Source organism: Helianthus annuus, chromosome 16, assembly GCF_002127325.2.
Source record: "Helianthus annuus cultivar XRQ/B chromosome 16, HanXRQr2.0-SUNRISE, whole genome shotgun sequence".
Classification (NCBI taxonomy): Eukaryota; Viridiplantae; Streptophyta; class Magnoliopsida; order Asterales; family Asteraceae; genus Helianthus; species Helianthus annuus.
In genome coordinates, this window is record NC_035448.2 from 90,073,908 (window position 1) to 90,099,677 (window position 25,770).

Below are 25,770 nucleotides of genomic sequence, written 5' to 3' on the forward strand. Positions count from 1 at the left end.
TGCTTCATCAGAGTTGGAAATGAATAGGGTTAACTCTAGACACATGACAGAACTTGTTGTGATTTCTGTGCACTAAATTCCATAATTATGTATGCATCCATAATTACGTAATCCCTTGCACAGTCCGCACAGTTTGTTTTGTAATGTTTTGGGAAAGGATATCAAACTTGTGATGAGGGTGACTAGACTTCCATCGGGTCCTTTTAATTAGATCGACAGGGGATCTTCTTAGTTAGGCCACCAAGGAGTCCTTTAAGCTATATCATCACATGATATCCCTAACCAGATTTTTGGATCAATCTGTTTCAACTAGACCACTCAAGGGGTCTAATTATGAAGTAATAATCCAAGGGACTTAACTGTAACGTAGAAGTCCATTGGGGATTTTTACGTAGTACCTTTGGGTATCCTACTATGAATCCATTATATGAATGATATGGAAGATTCTACAAGGATTTGGATAACATAATTTGGTTCACACAACAACACATAAGGGAACACATAAGTACAAAGTCACATAATTGTTTAACTTGATTATAATTTGTTATTAACTTGTTATCGATTGAATACGGATATGGAAACTAGTCGACAGGCTTCAATGTCCACTGGGATCTAACTGAGAAGATAGGAAGATCTCCCAAAATTCGATTTTTGATTACAAGCAAACATCATCCCACTTATCAAACCAAGCCGATGTTTCCGCTCCATTTCCCACCTCGGTCCATATGTGATTCCGAATGGTGGTCCGCATATTAAGCATCTTCCTCCAACTCCAAGACTCATAGCCAATGCGGGCTTTAATATGAAGACTAGGGTGGCGGACATTTGGTGTCAAGAGGGATGGAGGTGGCCGAGGAATTGGATTGATCGGTTTCCGGTTTTGGCTAATCTTAGTCCACTTTCGCTAGTTGCTACAAAGCGTGATAACCTTGTATGGAAAAATAGATCGGGAACGCAAGTTGACTTCAGCACCTCGGCGGTTTGGGATGATATCCGGAATGGTCAAGACTTGGTTCCATGGTATGACGCAATATGGTTTCCTCAAGCTATACCGAGACATGCTTTTATAATGTGGCTCATTGTTAACAAAAAGCTCAAGACGCAAGATGTTATGAGCAGGTGGAACTCTTCGGGAAATGCTAACTACAATCTGCTATGTTGTTCTTTATGCACATTAGGCCCCGATTCTCATGAGCATCTCTTCTTCGAGTGCTCTTTTGGGTTGCAAATATGGAATGGAGTGAAAGGCTTAGCGGGTATGGAAGAGGTGGGTAATAAGTGGGATAGTATTTACGAGTATTTGGTGCGCTTTGGCAGGTCTAAAAGTGCGAGGATTGTTATTGGAAAGCTAGTGGTGGGAGCAACAGCTTACTTTGTTTGGCAAGAACGGAATGTGCGTCTCTTTTCAACAAACAAAAGGAGTGCTTCACGGCTTGTAGAGATTATTTTGGCAACAGTAAGGATGAAACTTCACACGATGAGGTTTAAAAGAACATGTCAAGTGGAGCGAGTTTTACAAGAGTGGAGCTTGCCGAGAGGTTTGCTGGTTGACGATGATGATTGCGGCTAATAGTTCATCTTTGTGTCGTTTTGTTCTAGTGTTATGTGAGCTAGTTGTTTTGAATGGTTTGCGTTGTTGCTTGTAAACTCTAGGATGGCATGTCATGCTAGAGAACTGGGGATTCTTTTTTTCCTCACTTGTTTTATTTGGTTGATGTTATAAAAGTTTACCGGGGTAACCCTTTACCCAAAAAAAAAAAATAATTAAAGACTTACGGGAAATCCTTAGGTACCCTATTAAGGATTTATAGTGGTACCTTGGGTATTCGTCACGTGTTGCAACTTGCGCCTTGTACTTCGTTTTTCTTAGAAGAAACGGGTACTTAGGAATTTCGTGGAAGACGCAAGAGATCATAGAATGGGAGAATTTTGGGGGTAGTTTGTTCTTCAAGGAATACGGTTCCTTGATTGTCGGTATTGTTGTAACATTTGTGCTTGTAATCATTGTGAACAGTTCAATTATCAATAAAACAATGTTATTTTATCCCAATGTATGTTTGGTTGTGTTTTACATTTTTCATGTTTTGACTTTTATTCAATTCCAAACTCTACATCATTTTCTTGAGAATTATACGCAAACTGGTGCGTAAACGTACTCAGTTTAATGCGACAAATACTCCGGAACATAAAAATATACTCAACATACATTAAATAACCTTTACATAACTTAGAAATAAGTTTAGAAGGCTTCGGTATGGCAAAAACAAGTTAATTCGCTTACAGGGACTAAACTTGACAAACTGCGAAAGTATGCCAATTTGAACTGTAACAAACATTCCGGAACATTTCCATAAGTTAAACATACCATAAATGTACTTTACATAGCTTAGAAATAGGCTTTGAGAGGTTTGGTATGCGAAAACAAACTTTTGGATCATTCAGGGGCTAAAAGTGTCAAAAAGTGCACAAGTTTGCACTTTCGCGCATAACTTACGTTCTGAATACATCCGGACATCCAAAAATTTATGTAAGAATCCTTATATTATGCCTTAGTGTTTGGCATGAGAAAAATCCATTCGTCGCGCAATTTGGATCGTCTTTCGCGCTTATGCGCATTCCGTCGTAATTAACCGAACATCGCGACCGTACGGCTAAACGAACCGACATCCGAGATATTTTTTAGCACATTTTAGTTCCCCTATACTTTAACTTCATTTTAGAGCTTTGAAATGGGGTTAACGGAGCTTAAACATGTCAAAAATGCATCAAATACCAAGTTTTGGGGTTGCAGGGACCAAAACTGTAAATCTGCCAAACTAAGGGCTTACGGACCGTAAGCCATAACCCATATGGTCCGTAAGGCATCCCCAGCACAGCAGATTCAGTTTTAAATGCTGTTGCCTCTTCATGTAGTGAAAGGCCAAGCTGGCCCTTGTCTCTTCTAGCCAATAAGGGGCAAGATCAGATGTACCACAATAATTCGACAAGTGTACGGGCGAGATCGTGGCACGACATTCGGGAAACGATCCTAACGGTTATGCTTTTCCTATAAACCCCCCCCCATTGGTGTAAAACCCACAAGAATCTGATCTAAAACTCTAAGTTGGAGCCATTGCTTCATACCTGAGTTCCTTGGATCGAGATTAGCATTCGGGGATCCTTTGTAAGTGTTCTTTCGTTGTTTTATCTCTTTTCGAGTCCGAAAGTCGAACTATGTTTGACTTTCTGCATTGACCAGTTTATGGTCTTTTTGGGTAAAGGGTTACCCCGGTGATTCTATTAAAATGCAACCGCAATTAAGTACAAGTAGTGAGGATTTGTTCCACACTAGTTCATATACAGGACATGCCCCATATATGTAAAACATAACAAAAACCAACGACCTATAACACCCCATAACCTAGTCTACTATACATCAAGTCACGACATCTAGTAGACAAAACAATGCAAAAACACAAAACATCGTCTCAACCACCATCATCAAAAATAAAATGGCCACAAAACAGCAGCCCCTTCAGACGAAAAGCAGACAGCCTATCCATTAGAGAACTTCGTAGAAGAGGTGCTTGCCCCTGCTTTCGAAGAAAAAGGATGAGTACCCGATGTCATAAATGCACTAGTTTCATTGTAGACTTCTTCAACCTCTTCCTCATCCGATTCCTGCCTGTCATTCGACGGTTTCTTCTCAACTCGACCCACCGTGTTACCTCCCTGATTACCAGTATCATCCTTTAGAATGTCAAACGGGTTAGACGTTGAAACCTGATTCTGCATTGGAATCTCTGAGGACGATTTTGGTTTAGGGTTGGCAACTGGCCTGTACACTAACTTAGGCTTCTGATTTTTCATATGGATGCCTTGGTTGTTCACTTTCTTCTTCTTGCCCTCTACAACCTGAAAACCATCATTATTTTTTTCAGCATCCCCACTTGGAGTTACCTGAGGGTTCTTCGGGCACGAGCTGTCATCATGGCCAAATACACAACAAGAGGAGCACCTAAGAGGCTCCCAATCATATTCAATCTTGACCTCCACCTTTGAATACCCACTACCATCCATAGATGGGATAGCAAGAGTAACACTCTTTTTTAATTCAGCCCCCGCTTGCACTTCAATAAGCGCTCTAGCATAGCTGCCCCTTCCCCAAGATTCAGCACACATCGAGGCAGTATACGTATCCAACATCTTAGGTGTCCCAATCATAGAGGCAACCAAGCTAAGCCCATCCTCAGTAAATGCCGCTAACGGCACATCATGCATCTTGACCCAAACTGGAACCACATTAATATCCTCTTTTTCCATCTTTATAGAGGGCGACCACTCCTTCAAAATTATGGGAACACTTCTGATTAACCAAGGCCCATCCTCTAGCATTTGATTCATCCCTTCCTTAGAAGCAAACTTAAAGAAAAAGAACCCGTTTGCATTCATCATGAGACGGGAAAGACCATATTTCGCCCAGTTGTTTTTTGCAAAGTAATCGACCACAGGAAATGCCAACCGTTTACCCAGAAAATATCCAAACAAAGTGTTAGCATACCTATCAGTAACTTGTTGAACCGACGACAATGGAATAACAACATCAGCCCCATCAACTTTCTCAGCAGATTCCATCGCCCGAAAATTCACTTTAACCTTCTCCTTTGTATTCTTTACAATGTGAGCGAAGGAAAAAGGACTTGCAGTTCCCGAAGTACGTGCTTTACCGTGAGCAGCCCTGTTGTCAGCCGAAAAAGATGCACCAAGTAGATCTGATTTTGGCGAACACTTGCTAGGGTAATCCCAAAAATTGTCAGACTTATCAACATCCCGTTTTTTCAAACGAACTGGAACTGTGGCCTTGGTGAGATCATCAATGATATTTGAAGACTTAGGGTCACTTTGTGTTCCAATCGTTACACCACGCTTTGGCTGCAAAGTGTTCCCATCAACATCAAGAAACCGTGCAGCAATTTCTTTAAACGATAATCGCGGCTTCCCACGAATATCTTGTTGGTTTCCACCAGAACAATTAAGATCATCCATTACAATATTGACAAACCCTAATCACCGTCAACAGAAATTCAGCAAAAGGCAGCCGTGACAAACACCAAATCAGAACCCTAACCGCCGTCAAGCTGAAAAAACGAAGTTTGTTGCAATCAGAAGTGTGTTGAATACGAATAAACCCTAGTTTAAAGCTGCAATGAAACCCTAAACCAAGGCTGCCGCACTTCAAGAGTCCACTCCTTACTTCAGCCCCTAATCTGATCACGAACGTATGAAACTAATCCCTTAGAGATGTCGGCCAACAATTATGTGAAAAGCCTGAAAAACCCTAGCCGCCAACCCTATTTCAAACAAAAGAAACCTGAAAAACCCTAGCAGCCGTCACGTACAAAATCGATCAAGAAAAGATGAATCAGATTGTAAATGCAGCAAACACAATCTCTCTTTGTTTACCCAATCCAGATTAACAACGAAATCAAACAACCACGGCAGCCAAGTGTAGAAAAAATGAAAAACGAACCCTAATCTTGAACAAAAACGAATCAAAGAATGACTATATTGAATCGTAAGTGTAAATCAGAATTGATGAGACTCTAATCACACAAAACAATCCCTATAATCATCAAGAAAAACGAATTTTAGGTCAAGGAAGCAAGAGGGTCGATTTTCTCCATTAGAGAGAGAGAAAACTAGGGTTTTTGCAAGGCTATAAGTGACCAGTTTATGGTCGATGCGAAGTTCGTTGGAACTTCATAACGTGAGCGTGATCACGATGGTTATAGTCCGTAGTGACTATACCTACTGATTACCACGTTATCTAGGCTCAGTGACGAGTCGTAGTTTCGGCCAAAATGCGCATGCTTGCGTATTTTGTAACCAAACTACTCGTGAGCATCAAAGCCGTTTGTTTTGGTGCCAAACCTGTTTTCTAAACTTAGTTAAACATGTTCTAACATGCTTAGCTCGTCATTTTTAGTTTAGTGCATATATAGGGTCGTAAGGTAAGCGATCTAAACCATCGCTTATACTTTCGAATCCGACCGATTTGGTCGATCATTAGGATCCGATGACCATAGCTATAACCTTCCGAGGTTATACCTTGTGGTCACGATGTTAGGCGTTCCAGACGCGTTCTACGCGAACGACGCGTAAGGTAGCATAAGCTACCTAAACGGGTCGTAATGGGTCGCAAGCACTTAGGTTAGGTTTCATTTTAGTATGTAGGCTTTGTTAAACCATATTACACGAGTCTCCATACTCGTTTGGTTTACAAACCCGCATACTATCCGATCCTCCGATTTTGGTCCGGTATATTAATATAGCTACCTATTAGGTGCCGTTTGATATCCGTGTTCTCTAGCATTGTGTGATTATTACACAAGGAATTCAAAGCAATCTCAGGTGAGTACATTGAACCCCTCTTTTACTGTTTTCCAAACTGTTTTGGGGTGAACACATGTGCCTACTTGTTATTTTCATGCTTTCCCTGTTTTTACATCATATGCCTCCTATGTTCGTTAGTACATTATAGTACATTGCTTTACATTACATTTCATGCTATGTCTGCCCATTGTGTGCGTACTTAGTACATTGTCTTACATTACATTTCATGCTATGTATGCCCATTGTGTGCGTACTTAGTACATTGTTTACATTACATTTCATGCTATGTATGCCCATTGTGTGCGTACCTAGTACATTGTTTTACATTACATTTCATGCTTTGTATGCCCATTGTGTGCGTACTTAGTACATTGTTTACATTACATTTCATGCTATGTATGCCCATTGTGTGCGTACTTAGTACATTGTTTCATATTACATTTCATGCTATTTATGCCCATTGTGTGCATACTTAGTACAATTGCTTACATCACATGCCTTCATTTTGGTAAGACATTTGGTTTGTTTAACATGGAACAATACATTCATTAACATTAGCTACGCCGTTCGTTAGTAGGTAGTGTTTTTTTTTTTGGGTAAAGGGTTACCCCGGTGATTTTATAAACTTCACAAACAAAAACAAGTAGTGAGGAAACGTCCACACTAGTTCAAACATGAGACATGCCCCATGTAAGTAAGCCAAACAACCAACAAATACAAATTAACCACACCTAGACACTTATCTAGAGAAACACACACAAACAACTAGCCAAAATAAGAATTAGCCTCCATCATCGATCATCTTGTCTTCAGCAATCTCCCACTCTGCCAACAGGTTCCGCACATTAGCACACTGTTTGAATTTGACGCCCATTAGCTTATATCGAATAGTCTTGAGAATTGTATCTCGAATCACATCCGGGGGTCTCGTTTGATTTCTGAATAACCTATGATTACGTTCTTGCCAAATGACATAAGCCGTCGCCCCAACCACGAGCCTGCTAACATAATCAGCCGCCCTCTTCGACTTTCCTCGATCCTTAAGCCACCTTGTAATCGAAGACCATTTATGATCCACATTAGCCATAGCCGCCTTGTCTCGGACCATACACCAAACTTGAGTAGAAAACCGACACTCAAAGAAAAGGTGTTCATGAGAGTCCACATTCTCAAAACACAATAGGCAACACATCATGTTCATATTTTTACGTCTTGAAAAATCCCACTTTAAGATGATATCTTGCGTGAGGAGCTTCCGACGCATAATGAGCCACATTAAGAACGCATGTCTGGGAATGCATTGATTAAACCATACAATGTTAACCCAATCGATCTCTTGCTCCCTTGACCGAAGAGACTGCCAAACTGTAGACGAAGAAAAATCATGAAGATCGTCCCCTTCTTTCCAGCATATTCTGTCCTCTGTGTTCGGTTGCAAGTGGATAGAATCCAACTGATTCAACTCAATGAACCGAGATCTCCAATCTTGCGGCCAAACCCACGAGTTATCAGAATAAAGATCCGCAACCTTGTCTTCTAACAAAAATCCTGCATTATTTATCATTCTAGGCGAAACGAAATTAATGAGAGGTCCTAGATTACTCCACGTGTCAAACCAAGCTGAAGTAGTTTTACCATTCCCCAACCTAGACCAAATATAACTTCTTAAAATCGGCCTGATTTGCATAATTTTCCTCCATGACCAGCTACAATTTGCCCCTTCATTACATCTCCAAAAGTTACCTTGCTTTAACTTATATGAATAAATCCAAGCGACCCATAGCGAATTCCTCTTGATTAAAACACTCGAAGCATGAGACGCCATAAGAGACTTATTAACATCTCCAAGCCTCCTAATACCCAGCCCACCCTCATACTTTGGAACACATATAGCATTCCAAGCAACTTTTGCTTTACCTCTATGAAAAGCCGCTTCTTGAGACCAAAGAAAGTTCCGCATTTTCGCCTCCAGATCTTTAATAGTACTAGCGGGTAATATGAAAACTGAGGACCAGTAAATATGCATCGAAGCCAAAACCGAATTAATAAGCTGAAGCCTACCTGCGAACGACAAAAGCTTATTTCTCCAGTTATCGATTCTCTTCTCCATTCTCTCCACCAAAACACTACAATCTCTAGCAAGGAGTCTCGATGAAATTAGAGGAACACCCAAGTACCTAACCGGTAAAACTCCCTCCTCAAGTGGTAAAATATTCAAAATAGCTTCCTTGACAGCAATCGAGACATTACAGAAAAACGCGGTGCTCTTTTGAATACTAGGGACCAATCCCGACATATTAGTGAAGCGAGTAAGAGCTTTCATGATAAACCGAGCTGAATAAACCTCTCCACGAGCAAACAGAAATAAATCATCTGCAAAACAGAGGTTAATGATCCGCTGCTTCTCACATTTATTGTGAAACTTGAACGACCTATCCAAACTAGAAGCATGCTGAAGAATACACGAAAGAATCTCCATGACAAGCGTGAAGAGATAAGGAGATAGCGGATCTCCTTGACGTAACCCCCGACGGCCTTTGAAATACCCGTGAGTTTCCCCATTAATACAAAGAGAATAGGTTGGAGAAGACACACAAGTCATAATCCAATCCACCATCCTAGAGTTGAAACCAAACCCAAAGAGCACATCCTTTAGAAACCTCCAATGAACCGTATCGTATGCTTTTTGTATATCTACTTTAAACGCACACCGAGGAGGCCCAAAGTTCCTATGATAGTTGTGCATCAGTTCCTGAGTAAGAAGAATGTTATCCGAAATCTTCCTTCCCGGTACAAAGGCCGATTGGTTAATACCAACAATATGAGTCAAACACCCCTTAATGCGGTCCGCCACAATTTTGCTAATACATTTATAAATAACATTACAGCACGCAATTGGACGATAATCTGTGACCGTAGCCGGCGTGGGCTTTTTAGGGATAAGAACAATGAGAGTATTATTCAGCTCCCGAAGAAGCTTACCTGTATTAAAAGTGGTACCATAGGAATTGACAACTCCCGTTCCTGAAATCCTGGGTTTGTTTGGATTGGAAGGAATGACCGAATTCGATATACATAACTTAGATAAACCTTTAATTTGTTTAAGGGTTTATCGCCACAGTCTCAAGGCTTGGATGTATGCATATTTCACAATACCGCATAAATGTTTATATCAGTAGAGCATGCATTGTTCCACAAAACATAACGTTGATTTAAACCATGTTTTACTTCAACACCTTGTTTTGTGCATTTTACATATGGTTTAGTTGATACATCTCACTTACCATACAAGATATATTTTGGGTACACATTACATGATCTACATTAAACATAAACATTTTGACATTGATATACATACTTGGTGGTTTACATTGAACATAGACATTTCGATATGGTTTACACAATAACACTTGACAATTGATTTATACATGAACAATTTACATGGTGGTTGGTTTGGGTAAAGGGTTGGAGTAACGTGGCGTATGTAATATGGTACAAACATGGTGGATACGCCGCTGGTACTTCCTATATATAAATGCTTGTATAATATTACATATCGTAGCGTTATCTAAGTCATTTCAGTTTAGACACATTACATTTTACACAAATAACATACTCTTCACAAGACGTTATTCTTACAAACAACCTATCTTATTCAACTCATTTTACTTGGTTACTCGTTTAACCTTACACTTATCTATACATATCCTCTGATATTATCATTTTTCAAATGGTTTACAAAGCAATACAAATTACGAGGTTCATGACTGGCTGTTATTAAACATTTCTTTAAATTCAAGTCATGAATCCCATTTTCACAAAACCTATGTATCTCACAGGCATTTTTATGTTGACGTACCTACTTTCACATGTGTTTTCAGCAGCTGTTCCATAGGATGATGATCATGACACTAGGGCGGACCTGTGCCTTAGAGACTAAAAATGAAGATAGACTAGTTTAATTATGTCACGAACTCTTTGTTTTCCTGTTTAAGACAATGTATTACGCTTGTTAAATAAATAAAATGTAACTTTGGTTTCCATGGTTATGAAACAACTAATTCTGTCCACAACACTCCCCGGCGTTTCCGCCGCGGTTGCACGTTACACGCGGCCGGGGTGTGACAGAAGAGTTGGTATCAGAGCCAATGGTTATAGGGAATTAGGTTATTAGTAATGCTTTGACCTAAACTATAACTTTCTAGGACCCTAACGCAAGTTATCTTGTGTTTAGATTTTAAAACATGCACATCACCTATCCTTAGGTGATAACCGCAATGGGAACTTCGATTTCGAATCCGCTTTGAAAATTAATCATCTGGTCTAGGATGATTGATTACTAGGTCTTGAACCCTCTGTTATATGGTTTTGAACCCCTTTGAATTTTCAAAAGTCTCGTCAAGGTTTTCGGGTTTTAATAGTGTGAACACGTGCGAACTGGAAGGGTGAATGCCTGTACCCTGAGTTTTCTGGCTAAGGCTAGAGTGTTCGTACAAATCCACATAATCGGACCAGTCACTCTTACCTGGGAACTCTTGGGGTGAGTGTTCACTTATAGGCGAACATGTCTTCGCGATACATTATTTTTGACCCACTTACTTTGACTAGACATTTCGTGTCGCTTGTTTGCTTTGCGATGCGTAACCACCATCTTTGCTTTTGTTGATTCTGTTTCATCTCATTCTCTTCATCCAATCATCTCACTCGTTTCCTTTCATGTTTTTCCTCTTTTAGAATGCCTCCTCGACGCGAACACCAGATAGCAACTGCCGAGCTGGAAGAAATTATTGCGCAGCAGATGGCTGCTCAATTCCCAAATCTCTTTGCTCAATGGAACCAGGCCTGTCACACCCCCAAAATCCACCTGCGGAGTATCACCGCTTGGGAGCGTGACTGACCAGGATCAAGCCACCAATCATATTGAACATGCATTTAATATTAAGTAAAAGAAATGAAAACCATCCATTCAATACAAAAGGTGTTCAACAATAAATCGTTTCAAAGTGTAGCGGAAGCATAGTAAATAACCAGTAATAGTTAACAGTTTAAGTGTCATAATAATTCAATGGAAAAGCCACGATCCTTGTCCACAACGACCCGCTTCTCCAGTGCAAGCTCCCAGTACCTAGCGATCTGCAAGGCATGTAACAGAATGATCAACAACTAGTTGAGCGAGTTCACATAAAGGAAATGCGTAACAATAAGTTCGTTTGTAATAGGTGGCTCTACTGGGCCGTTGCATATTCTATTGGTGGTGGTGTTCCACGTTACTGGTGGTGGTGTTCCACGTTTCCTGTGGTGGTGTTCCACGTTTTCTGTGGTGGTGTTCCACGTTTCCTGTGGTGGTGTTCCACGTTTCCTGTGGTGGTGTTCCACGTTTCCTGTGGTGGTGTTCCACGTTTCCTGTGGTGGTGTTCCACGTTTCCTGTGGTGGTGTTCCACGTTTCCTAACCACTAGACTACTCGTAACTATAGGTATCCTTCACAACCGAGGATAGTGATGTGGTAGTCTAGTCATAGTGTCAATAGAGTATCTAATCAACCTTTCAATCCCATTCCCAACACCCCGGGAACCCCATGCCTTGGTAAGAGTGTGAACTCACCTTGGTTTGCTCGGTATGCTAAGTTATGCGCTCACTAGTAATTGATCACGTCCTACTGTACGCACGTATAACAAATCAGTTCATGTTCACAATGATTCGCATGCAATATAATGTTCACGTAACAGTCAGTTTGTACATCGGCGCAACACGTACCATTTCCTAGTTACTCATCAGCTAGTGCACACAATTACAAATGTAAACATTCATCATCAAGCATGGCATGTCAAATAGTTCATGTATACATTCCATCCTTCGAAGGATGTTTATAATTGCTACTATCCTTCGATCCACTGTTAACTTTCGACACATCAGTGATCTTTCGACACTTACAAGTTTTCACAGTTATCTTTCGGACTAGTTGGTATGTTTCGTACCATCAGTCATCTTTCGACCTAAGGTATCTTTCGGTCAACTTAATTATGTTTCGGTCATATCTATCCTTCGGTCAATGCTATGTTTCGACTACAAGCATCTTTCGATCAATCAACAGTTACGTTTTCACAATCAGTTACGTTTTCACAGGAACAGCAACCCTAATCATCTGTACAGCCGTCATCATCATTACCAAAACATCAGAATCATTTAGCACATCTAATCATAACGCAATCATCCAGAAATCATTGTCTAGCATGAACCTAGTTTAAACGTATCACGAAACCGGTTAACGCACATTAACACATCATCAAACCCTATGTGAAATCTATATCGATATTCAATCGTATTCAAAATCATAATATTCAGGCATGTATCAGTTCAGGTTACATCAACAATCAAGAACACACTACACGTGAACACATACGCATATAAACGAACGATCGAATCAAATAGATTTTACTAACCGAAATGAGGGTTTGGTCGCAAGGGTCTCCTGTGGTTACTAGCTTGCCGTCACAGATCAAAAGTGTTCTAGGGTTTTTCTTAGAATAATAACTATCAGTTTACATGCATCCTTATATATACGTATCACAGTAATGGGCCAAGCCCAACAGAACAACTGGGCCGAAACATATCGAAGGATATGTTTCGTGATCCTTCGGACCGAAACAAGGTCGAAGGATATGTTTCGGAGTCTTCGAGTCGAAGGTTATCCTTCGAGGTCCTTCAAGTCCTTCGACTGTATTTTATCTTTCGGCCAAAATGTTATTATGATATTTATGATAATAACAATAATAATAATTCTAATATTATTATCTATCACAGCAAATAATCACATATAGGCAAAAATGACAATACATTTCAGTAACACACAATTCGTACAATTTAAGTCTACAATCCAAACAACTAAACAGTCAAAGTCAATGCGCATTTAATGTGAAGGTGAAAGTCAAAAACTCGAGTTGTCACATTATCCCCAACTTAAAAGAAATTTCGTCCCGAAATTTGGTACGCACTCACTGAGGAAGCTAGGCAAGTTACATCGTTCACTGGTTTTCCTGGGGTGTCACATCATCCCCCCGTTGATTTGGAATTTCGTCCCGAAATTCAGTAGTAGTAGCTTCAGCCTCAGCAGTGGATGCATTGGTTTCGAATAACTGGGGATACTTTTCTTTCATCTGATCTTCGCGTTCCCAGGTATACTCTGGACCACGCTGGGAGTTCCAACGAACTCGCACAAGAGGGATTCTCTCGTGTTTGAGGACCTTAGCATCCCGGTCCGTGATTTCAACTGGTTCCTCGACGAACTGCAACCGCTCGTCGATAGTCAGTTCCTTAAAGGAACTATGAGGGTCTTATCTGACAGACACTTCTTCAGATTCGACACGTGAAATACGTTGTGAACTGCACCGAGTTCAGCTGGTAGGTTCAACTTGTAGGCTACCTTGCCAATCTTTTCTGTAATTTCGAATGGTCCGACGTACCGCGGATTTAGTTTGCCCCGTTTGCCAAAACGTACCACACCCTTCCAGGGTGAAACTTTCAATAAAACCCGGTCCCCGACCTCAAATTCCAATGGCTTTCTACGCTTGTCCGCGTAGGCTTTCTGACGGTCGCGTGCTGCCGCCATGCGTTGTCGTATCTGTGCAATCTTTTCTGTGGCGTCCACTACAATCTCTGGACCCGTAATTTGACTATCCCCCACCTCTGCCCAACAGAGAGGTGACCGGCATTTACGTCCTTACAATGCCTCAAATGGAGCGGCTTGAATGCTGGTATGGTAACTGTTATTGTACGAGAACTCCACCAAAGGGAGATGCTTTTCCCAGCCGTTGCCGAAATCAATGACACATGCCCGAAGCATGTCTTCAAGTGTTTGGATCGTACGCTCAGACTGTCCATCCGTCTGAGGGTGATAGGTTGTGCTCATGTCTAGCCGTGAGCCAAAAGATTTATGCATTGCTTGCCATAGTTCCGACGTGAATCGTGCATCGCGATCCGAAATGATAGAATTTGACACTCCGTGCCTTGAAACAACTTCTTTCATGTAGATGTCTGCTAGGGTAGAAAACTTATCCGTTTCTTTGATTGCCAAGAAGTGAGCAGACTTTGTGAGTCGATCAACTATGACCCATATTGTATCGTTTCCATGCTGAGATCTGGGTAAACCCGTGACGAAATCCATGGAAATTTCTTCCCATTTCCATTGAGGTATCTTAGGCTGCTGAAGTAAGCCAGCTGGTTTCTGATATTCAACCTTGACTCTCGCACCGGTCAAGCATTTTCCACGTACGTAGCGATGTGGGCCTTCATGCTAGGCCAGCAATAAGTAGTTCTGATGTAGTGATACATCTTGTCCGACCCTAGATGTACCGAGTAGCGAGACTTGTGAGCTTCATCCGTTACAAGTTCGCGTAGACCGTCGTAAAGTGGGACCCAAATACGCCCCGTTAGATGGTAGGCGCCGTCTGCCTTCTGTTCCATCTGTTGTCGTGAGTCGCGTAAGGCTTCAGCCTTGACGTTTTCAGGCTTCAGTGCTTCTATCTGAGCAGCTCGTATCTGTGCTGGAGGACTAGACTGAATCGTAAGCTGTAGCGCTCGCACGCGCTTAGGTAGAGTGTCCTTCCGACTGAGGGCGTCTGCCACAACATTGACTTTGTCTGGATGGTACATGACGGCGTATTCGTAGTCGCTAAGTAGTTCAACCCATCTTCGTTTAGTGGTTCTGAGGGAGCAACTGGGCTTCTTCAGTGGTTCGAAAGCATCGAGAATACTTTTCACCACGTGCAGTGTCCGGATAATCGCAAGGTCGAGTTTTCTTCAAGCGTGTTTCAGAAGAGGGCTCTTACATGGTGGAATGGGGTAATGAGAGACCGTGGTGCAGATATCGCTCTAGCACAGACGTGGGCTAAACTCAGAGCTCTTATGATGAGGGAATTTTGTCCTCGTCACGAGCAACGAGCGTTGGAGAAGGAGTTTGATGATTTGAAACAAGATAGTGGCGAGCACAGGGCATATACTGATAGGTTTGAGGAGTTGAGTCTACTTTGCCCGACTATGGTCGCCCCACTCGACAAGGCTATCGAAAGGTACATCGACGGCCTGCCTGACTCAGTACAAGACATCCTCACTGGTAGCAACCCTACCACACTCCATCAGGCAATCGAGTTATCAGCGACACTGACTGAGTCGCAGATTCAAAAGAATAAATTACACAGGAAGGGTGACAAGGGCAAGAAACAGTCGGCTGACAAAGAAGATAGCAAGAAAGGTCAAAACAAGAGTGGAAAGGAGTCTTGTTCATCAAAAAGGGCAAAGAAGCGTAAGGCTTCCCAAAACTATGCTGTCACTGCCCAAGCTAACCAGGCAGCTCCCAACCAAGCCGCACAGCCTCCAGCAAAGAGGCCCTATTCAGGAAGTGCACCTTTGTGCAATCGATGCAACAGTCACCATCAGCCGCAACATCAGTGTCGTTTCTGTACTAGCTGTGGGAAGTCAGGTCATCTTGCCGATGTCTGTCGGTTTGCTCAAAATCGCGCAGTTCAGAACCCTGCCCAACAATTTGCTCAGCCTCTTGCGCAGCAACAGGGTCAAGCTGCACGACCACAATACCCACCAGGTGCTTGTTATAACTGTGGGGATCTGACCCACTACAGAAATCGGTGCCCAAGACTAGCCAACCAGAACCAGAATGCAAACCAGAATCAGGCTCAGGCTCGAGGTCGAGTCTTCAACATGAATGCACAAGAGGCACAAGCAGACAACGAAGTGGTGAACGGTACGTTCTTTATTAATAATCAGCCAGCATCTGTTCTTTTTGATTCGGGTGCCGACAAGAATTTTGTGTCATTATCTTTTGAGCCAATGCTTCGCGTGTCTAGAACGAAACTAGGTAAACCTTTGACAGTAGAGGTTGCCAGTGGTGAACCCATTGTTCTTAATTCTGTTCTACGCGACTGCCAGTTAAACCTTAACGACCATACTTTTCCTATTGACCTCACGCCAATGCAACTTGGAAGCTTCGACGTTATTGTGGGAATGGATTGGTTATCTAAGCATCGCGCAGAGATAGTTTGTTCTGAGAAGATTGTTCGTGTGCCACTGTCGACAGGCGAGATCCTTCAGGTTTGTGGTGAGAAGCCTGCCGGTGGTCTCAAACTCATGTCTTGTTTTAAAGCTCGGAAGTATCTACGGAAGAAATGTGTGGCTTTCTTAGCACATGTTACAGCAGATAAAGGCAAGGGTAAGACTATTTAAGATATTCCTATCGTTCGGGATTATTCTGAAGTTTTCCCTGAAGAGTTACCCGGTCTACCTCCAGCATGCCAAGTCGAGTTCCGTATTGATCTCGTACCTGGTGCAAATCCCATTGCCAGAGCCCCATACCGTCTTGCACCGTCTGAGATGCAAGAGTTATCTAAGCAGCTTCAGGAGCTCTCCGACAAAGGTTTTATCCGTCCTAGCTTTTCACCTTGGGGTGCTCCCGTTCTTTTTGTCAAGAAAAAGGATGGATCTTTTAGGATGTGTATCGATTATCGTGAGCTTAACAAGCTTACCATCAAGAATCGATATCCCCTACCTCGCATTGATGATCTCTTTGATCAATTGCAAGGCGCTTCTTATTTTTCAAAGATTGTTCTACGATCTGGATATCATCAGCTCCGTGTACATGAAGAAGATATTCCAAAGACAACATTCCGCACTCGTTACGGGCATTATGAGTTCACAGTCATGCCATTCGGTTTGACTAATGCTCCTGCTGTTTTCATTGACTTGATGAATAGGGTCTGCAAGCCTTATTTGGATAAGTTCATCATCGTTTTCATTGATGACATTTTGATATATTCAAAGACGCGAGCTGATCATGAACAACATCTTCGTCTTACATTGGAACTCCTAAAGAAAGAGCAACTTTTCGCCAAATTCTCCAAGTGTGAATTTTGGCTTAAAGAAGTTCAATTCTTAGGACATATTGTCAACGAACAAGGTATTCATGTAGATCCCTTCAAGATCAGTGCGATTAAGGATTGGGATACGCCTACTACTCCTACTGAAGTTCGTTCTTTTCTTGGTCTGGCGGGTTATTACCGCCGCCTCATAGAGAATTTCTCAAAGATTGCAGTTCCTCTAACTGCTCTAACTCAGAAGAACTAGCCATTTGATTGGGGAGTCAAACAAGAGGAAGCTTTTCAACACTTGAAGCAGAAACTTTGTGACGCGCCTGTCCTAACTTTGCCCGAGGGCAATGATGATTTCGTCGTTTATTGCGACGCATCTAAATTAGGTCTTGGCTGCGTCCTGATGCAAAGAAACAAAGTCATAGCATACGCATCAAGGCAGCTGAAGATTCATGAGAAGAACTACACCACTCATGATCTTGAGTTGGGTGCAGTTGTCTTCGCTCTTAAGGTCTGGAGACACTATTTGTACGGTACAAAATGTGTGGTTTTCACAGACCACAAAAGTCTTCAGCACATCTTCAAAGAGCTCAACATGAGGCAGCGACGTTGGGTGGAACTTCTAAACGACTACGACTGCGAGATTCGCTACCATCCTGGTAAGGCGAATGTCGTAGCCGATGCTTTGATTCGCAAGGAACGAACTAAGCTTCATTGTGTTCGTGTCCAATCTGTTATTCAAGCTCAATCTGATATACAAGCCCGTATTTCTCAGGCTCAACAATTTTGTGTTTCACAAGGTTTGATGGATAAGGAATTTCCTTATCACATAACTCCTGCTCTAGAACTGAAGGACAATGGATCGTATTACTTCATGGACCGTTTGTGGGTCCCGAGCCAAGATAATCTTCGTACCCTGCTTATGGATGAAGCCCATAAGTCTCGTTATTCTATTCATCCTGGCTCAGATAAGATGTATAAGGATCTTCGTATTCAGTATTGGTGGCCTGGTATGAAGAAAGACATTGCCTTATACGTATCAAAATGCCTTACTTGTCTTAAGGTTAAGGCTGAACATCAGCGTCCTTCTGGTTTATTGGAGCAACCAGAGATCCCAGTTTGGAAGTGGGAAAACATTACCATGGATCTCATTACTAAACTCCCGCGCACAAAGAAAGGTCACGATGCCATCTGGGTAGTCGTTGATCGTCTTACCAAGTCAGCGCATTTCTTGCCAATCCGGGAGGATTTTTCGGCTGACAAACTTGCTCAAATCTACGTGGATGAAATTGTAGCTCGACATGGTGTTCCTTTGAACATCATTTCTGACAGAGATGCTCGTTTCACTTCTCATTTTTAGAGAACCATGCAATCTGCTATGGGGTCCCAACTTAATCTGAGCACAGCCTATCATCCGTAAACGGATGGTCAATCTGAAAAAACAATCAAGACACTGGAGGATATGCTTAGAGCTTGTGTGATAGATTTTGGTGGTAGTTGGGATTCACATCTTCCATTGATTGAATTCTCCTACAACAACAGTTATCACTCCAGCATCAACATGGCTCCTTTCGAGGCTCTCTATGGTCGAAAATGTCGTTCACCAATCTGCTGGAATGAGATCGGCGAGGCTCAACTTACTGGACCTGCCCTCATTTTAGAGACAACAGATAAGGTTAAGAAAGTTCGTGATAACCTTCAGACAGCTAGAAGCCGTCAAAAGAGTTACGCGGACCTAAAACGCAAGCCCTTGGATTTTCAAGTCGGTGATCGAGTATTACTTAAGGTCTCACCTTGGAAAGGTGTGATCAGATTTGGAAAGAAAGGAAAACTTGCACCTAGATACGTTGGACCATTCAAGATCGTCGAAAGAATCGGTAAGGTAGCCTACAGACTTGAGTTACCTCCTGAACTTGGAAATGGTCATCCAACCTTTCACGTGTCCAATCTCAAGAGGTGTTTAGCTGATGAGAACCTCCACATACCACTTGATGAAATTCGTGTTGATAAAACACTGAAATTTGTTGAGAAACCGGTGGAAATCATGGAATGTGAAGTCAAGTGGCTTAAACGCAAGCGCATTCCTTTGGTCAAGGTTCGTTGGGAATCTAAGCGTGGACCCGAGTTTACTTGGGAACGCGAAGATCAAATGAAGGCAAAATATCCACATCTTTTTCCACGAGTTTCCTCTAAATAAATTTCGGGACGAAATTTCCACAAGTAGGGGAGACTTTAACATTTGTGCTTGTAATCAGTGTGAAAAGTTCAATTATCAATAAAACAATGTTATTTTATCCCAATGTTTGTTTGGTTGTGTTTTACATTTTTCATGTTTTGACTTTTATTCAATTCCAAACTCTACATCACTTTCTGGAGAATTATATGCAAACTGGTGCGTAAACGTACTCAGTTTAATGCGACAAATACTCCGGAACATAAACATATACTCAACATACATTAAATAACCTTTACATAACTTAGAAATAAGTTTAGAAGGCTTCGGTATGGCAAAAACAAGTTAATTCGCTTACAGGGACTAAACTTGACAAACTGCGAAAGTATGCCAATTTGAACTGTAACAAACATTCCGGAACATGTCCATAAGTTAAACATACCATAAATATACTTTACATAGCTTAGAAATAGGCTTTGAGGGGTTTGGTATGCTAAAACAAACTTTTGGATCATTCAGGGGCTAAAAGTGTCAAAAAGTGCACAAGTTTGCACTTTCGCGCATAACTTACGTTCTGAATACATCCGAACATCCAAAAATTTATGTAAGCATCCTTATATTATGCCTTAGTGTTTGGCATGAGAAAAATCCATTCGTCGCGCAATTTGGATCGTCTTTCGCGCTTATGTGCATTCCGTCATAATCAACCGAACATCGCGACCGTACGGCCAAACGAACCGACATCCGAGATATTTTTGAGCACATTTTAGTTCCCCTATACTTTAACTTCATTTTAGAGCTTTGAAATGGGGTTAACGGAGCTTAAACATGTCAAAAATGCATCAAATACCAAGTTTTGGGGCTGCAGGGACCAAAGCTGTTAATCTGCCAAACTAAGGGCTTACGGACCGTAAGCCATAACCCATACGGTCCGTAAGGCATCCCCAGCACAGCAGATTCAGTTTAAATGTTGTTGCCTCTTCATGTAGTGAAAGGCCAAGCTGGCCCTTGTCTCTTCCAGCCAATAAGGGGCAAGATCAGATGTACCACAATAATTTGACAAGTGTACGGGCGAGATCGTGGCACGACATTCGAGAAACGATCCTAACGGTTATGCTTTTCCTATAAATACCCCCCCCATTGGTGTAAAACCCACAAGAATCTGATCTAAAACTCTAAGTTGGAGCCATTGCTTCATACCTGAGTTCCTTGGATCGAGATTAGCATTCGGGGATCCTTTGTAAGTGTTCTTTCGTTGTTTTATCGCTTTTCGAGTTCGAAAGTCGAACTATGTTTGACTTTCTGCATTGACCAGTTTATGGTCGATGCGAAGTTCGTTGGAACTTCATAACGTGAGCGTGATCACGATGGTTATAGTCCGTAGTGACTATACCTACTGATTACCACGTTATCTAGGCTCAGTGACGAGTCGTAGTTTCGGCCAAAATGCGCATTCTTGCGTATTTTGTAACCAAACTACTCGTGAGCATCAAAGCCGTTTGTTTTGGTGCCAAACCTGTTTTCTAAACTTAGTTAAGCATGTTCTAACATGCTTAGCTCGTCATTTTTAGTTTAGTGCATATATAGGGTCGTAAGGTAAGCGATCTAAACCATCGCTTATACTTTCGAACCCGACCCATTTGGTCGATCATTAGGATCCGACCAAACACATTAGGTGACCATAGCTATAACCTTCCGAGGTTATACCTTGTGGTCACGATGTTAGGCGTTCCAGACGCGTTCTACGCGAACGACGCATAAGGTAGCATAAGCTACCTAAACGGGTCGTAATGGGTCGCAAGCACTTAGGTTAGGTTTCATTTTAGTATGTAGGCTTTGTTAAACCATATTACACGAGTCTCCATACTCGTTTGGTTTACAAACCCGCATACTATCCGATCCTCCGATTTTGGTCCGGTGTATTAATATAGCTACCTATTAGGTGCCGTTTGATATCCGTGATCTCTAGCATTGTGTGATTATTACACAAGGAATTCAAAGCAATCTCAGGTGAGTACATTGAACCCCTCTTTTACTATTTTCCAAACTGTTTTGGGGTGAAACACATGTGCCTACTTGTTATTTTCATGCTTTCCCTGCTTTCACATCATATGCCTGCTATGTTCGTTAGTACATTATAGTACATTACATTTCATGCTATGTCTGCCCATTGTGTGCGTACTTAGTACATTGTCTTACATTACATTTCATGCTATGTATGCCCATTGTGTGCGTACTTAGTACATTGTTTACATTACATTTCATGCTATGTATGCCCATTGTATGCGTACCTAGTACATTGTTTTACATTACATTTCATGCTATGTATGCCCATTGTGTGCGTACTTAGTACATTGTTTACATTACATTTCATGCTTTGTATGCCCATTGTGTGCGTACTTAGTACATTGTTTCACATTACATTTCATGCTATTTATGCCCATTGTGTGCATACTTAGTACAATTGCTTACATCACATGCCTTCATTTTGGTAAGACATTTGGTTTGTTTAACATGGAACAATACATTCATTAACATTAGCTACGCCGTTCGTTAGTAGGTAGTGGTACCATAGGAATTGACAACTCCCGTTCCTGAAATCCTGGGTTTGTTTGGATTGGAAGGAATGACCGAATTCGATATACATAACTTAGATAAACCTTTAATTTGTTTAAGGGTTTATCGCCACAGTCTCAAGGCTTGAATGTATGCATATTTCACAATACCGCATAAATGTTTATATTAGTAGAGCATGCATTGTTCCACAAAACATAACGTTGATTTAAACCATGTTTTACTTCAACACCTTGTTTTTTTTTTGGGTAAAGGGTTACCCCGGTGAATTTTATTAAAAGAATAAAGAATCACGCAAGTGTACCAGTGTAGCACACAAGAGCTAGACTTGGCATACCAAGACTAGCACAACCAAACAGACACCTACAACGAAGCCAATCCACAAGGTTAAAACCGACCAAAACCAAAAACAAACAACCCGAAGCCAATACATAGGCAACTATTACATAGACTCTACGCAAAAAACTCTAGCCCGGATCAATGTTCAACACCTTGTTTTGTGCATTTTACATATGGTTTAGTTGATACATCTCACTAACCATGCAAGATATATTTTGGGTACACATTACATGATCTACATTAAACATAAACATTTTGACATTGATATACATACTTGGTGGTTTACATTGAACATAGACATTTCGATATGGTTTACACAATAACACTTGACAATTGATTTATACATGAACAATTTACATGGTGGTTGGTTTGGGTAAAGGGTTGGAGTAACGTGGCGTATGTAATATGGTACAAACATGGTGGATACGCCGCTGGTACTTCCTATATATAAATGCTTGTATAATATTACATATCGTAGCGTTATCTAAGTCATTTCAGTTTAGACACATTACATTTTACACAAATAACATACTCTTCACAAGACGTTATTCTTACAAACAACCTATCTTATTCAACTCATTTTACTTGGTTACTCGTTTAACCTTACACTTATCTATACATATCCTCTGATATTATCATTTTTCAAATGGTTTACAAAGCAAGACAAATTACGAAGTGTCATAAAGTGTTTTAACGAAACATTCACGATCCGTGCCCACAACGACCTGCTCCTCCTTGTGCAAGCTCCATATGTACCTAAGGTCCTGCAAGGCATGCAGCAGATAGTCAACAACTAGCTGAGCGAGTTCACAGTAAACAGTTCAGTAATAATAATAGTAGAGTAGGCCTTATGTTCGTTCATTAAGTCATGTATCGTAATAGTTCGGATCTCAGCCCTCTAGGCATGTATGCGAAGATTAGGGAAAGTTCTCAAGTATTCTAGACTATGTATATTTGTATCGCGGCCACCCTGGCATGTGTGCGAAGTTTTAGTATATAGTTCGCGGCCTTTCTAAGGCATGTGTGCGAAGATCAGTCATAATATCGCGGCCAACCCCTGGCGTGTGTGCGAAGATCAGTTCAATTAGTATACTAGTCTAGGTCGTATCTCATCGTTACCCTTCCTCACCTTGAGGACCATATCATTAAATTCTATCATCTGAGTAAGTACGAATAAATAATCCAAAACCCATTCCCACCCTGGGAACCCCATGCCTTGGCTGTGTGAACTCACCTTGGTTTGCTCGGTATGCTAAGTATGTGCTCACAGTTTATCAATCGAGTCCTAGAGTACGCACGTGTACATAATCAGTTTGTATTCACGATGTTGGCACGTAAGTGTAATCACAGTGAACAACACATCAATTATCAACAAGTAGCACATTGCACGTATTCATGATCATACAAGTCATGCTTATCACTTAACAGCAGTTAATCTATCCAGTTAACTTCTAACAGAGTTAAGTCAGGTTACTGTGCAAAGTATTCAAGTCGGCGAAACACAGGTTGACGAAACATACCCTGTTTCGTCAATCACCCTTTGGCGAAACAAGTTTCTGTTTCGTTGATAACCCTTGGCGAAACACAATTCTATTTCGTCGAGAGTTCTGTTTCGCCAAACAAGTCAGTTACGTCAAATATCAATTACGTCAAATATCACTTACGCCAATCATGCCGATCAGTTACAGTATCAACATAGAAACCCTAATGATCATGAACAGCCGTTACCACATCAATCAGTAATCATACAGAAATCGCTCAACATACAACCATCATCTAACAGAATCATCATACAGAATACACACTAATCATTGAGTCGGAAACACGGTTCCCATACTTAACCTACCACCGACAAGAACCTCAACCCGATCACATACAATTACAGTATTGGATTCAGCATCATTCGTTTATTTATTAAGTCAGTCAATGTAGTTTAGCAATAACATACATCATGTTTAACCTTAATCAATTCGTCAAGATCATAACCATTCACTGTTAATCATAACAAGAGCATACCAAGAAATCATGTTGGTTATCTAATCATATTCTTACCAGAAATTAAACAAACACAACATGTAACAATAATCAAAGCATCAATGAAACCGATTAAACAAGCACGCAACTAACCGCGGTAGAGGGTACGAGGGTTTGATCGTTCACGAGGGCTTGGGGGTACACAAGGCTGCCGTCACACTAAGAGAGCTCTAGGGTTTCTCTGATTTTGCTAAAGTGTGACGAATGGGGTGGTTCCGTATGACTTATACGTGCAAAAGTATACTGGGCCCGAACTGGGCCTTGGCGAAACTGATGGGCCGGCAACATGTAACAATAATCAAAGCATCAATGAAACCGATTAAACAAGCACGCAACTAACCGCGGTAGAGGGTACGAGGGTTTGATCGTTCACGAGGGCTTGGGGGTACACAAGGCTGCCGTCACACTAAGAGAGCTCTAGGGTTTCTCCGATTTTGCTAAAGTGTGACGAATGGGGTGGTTCCGTATGACTTATACGTGCAAAAGTATACTGGGCCCGAACTGGGCTTTGGCGAAACTGATGGGCCGGCGAAACACTTGTTTCGTCGAGAAGATGTTGACGAAACAGATTTCCTGTTTCGTCGAGATTGGGTTGACGGATCAAGCTTCTGTTTCGTCGAGATTCGGGAAAGTTATACAAGACTTAGCTAGCTCGAGTGTGTACTAACAGGTTCACATTATATCATTAACACATAACATGCAATGTCCACAATACGTTTCATTATAACATGACGTGCACAGTTACAAGTCAAACAAGTCAAACAACTACACAATCAAAGTCAACGCGTAATAAATGTGTAAGTGAAAGTCGAAAACTCGAGTTGTCACATTATCCCCAACTTAAAAGAAATTTCGTCCCGAAATTTGGTACATACCCACTGAGGAAGCTCGTTACTTTGCATGGTTTTCCTGGGTGTCACATCCTCCCCCTGTTGATCTGGAATTTCGTCCCGAAATTCCGTGGTGGCTTCAGCCTCAGCGGTGGTTGTACTGTTCGTGAACAACTGGGGATACTTTTCTTTCATTCGGTCTTCGCGTTCCCAGGTGTACTCTGGGCACGTCGGGAGTTCCAACGAACTCGAACAAGAGGGATTCTCTTGTGTTTGAGGACCTTCACATCCCGGTCTGTGATTTCAACAGGTTCCTCGACGAAGTGCAACTGTTCGTCGACAGTGAGCTCTTTAAAGGGAATTATGAGGGTTTCATCTGACAGACATTTCTTCAGATTCGATACGTGAAAGACATTGTGAACTGTACCGAGTTCAGCTGGTAAGTTTAGCTTGTAGGCCACTTTGCCTATTTTCTCAATGATTTCGAACGGTCCGACGTACCACGGATTTAGTTTGCCCCGTTTCCCAAAACGAACCACACCCTTCTAGGGTGAGACTTTAAGTAAAACCCG

The 25,770-nt window shown here is 41.6% G+C and overlaps 1 protein-coding gene across 1 annotated transcript; it reads left to right on the forward strand.

The window, feature by feature from the left end:
• The first annotated feature begins 802 nt into the window (after positions 1 to 802).
• Positions 803 to 1,570, forward strand: LOC110944742. Its single transcript, XM_022186388.1, has one exon. The coding sequence runs from the start codon at positions 803 to 805 to the stop codon at positions 1,568 to 1,570; it is 768 nt and encodes a 255-aa protein (XP_022042080.1).
• The last annotated feature ends 24,200 nt before the right edge of the window (positions 1,571 to 25,770 follow it).

Excerpts from the sequence above, each read along its gene's own strand:
- LOC110944742 (XM_022186388.1), top strand. The coding sequence starts at position 803 with ATGAAGACTAGGGTGGCGGACATTTGGTGTCAAGAGGGATGGAGGTGG.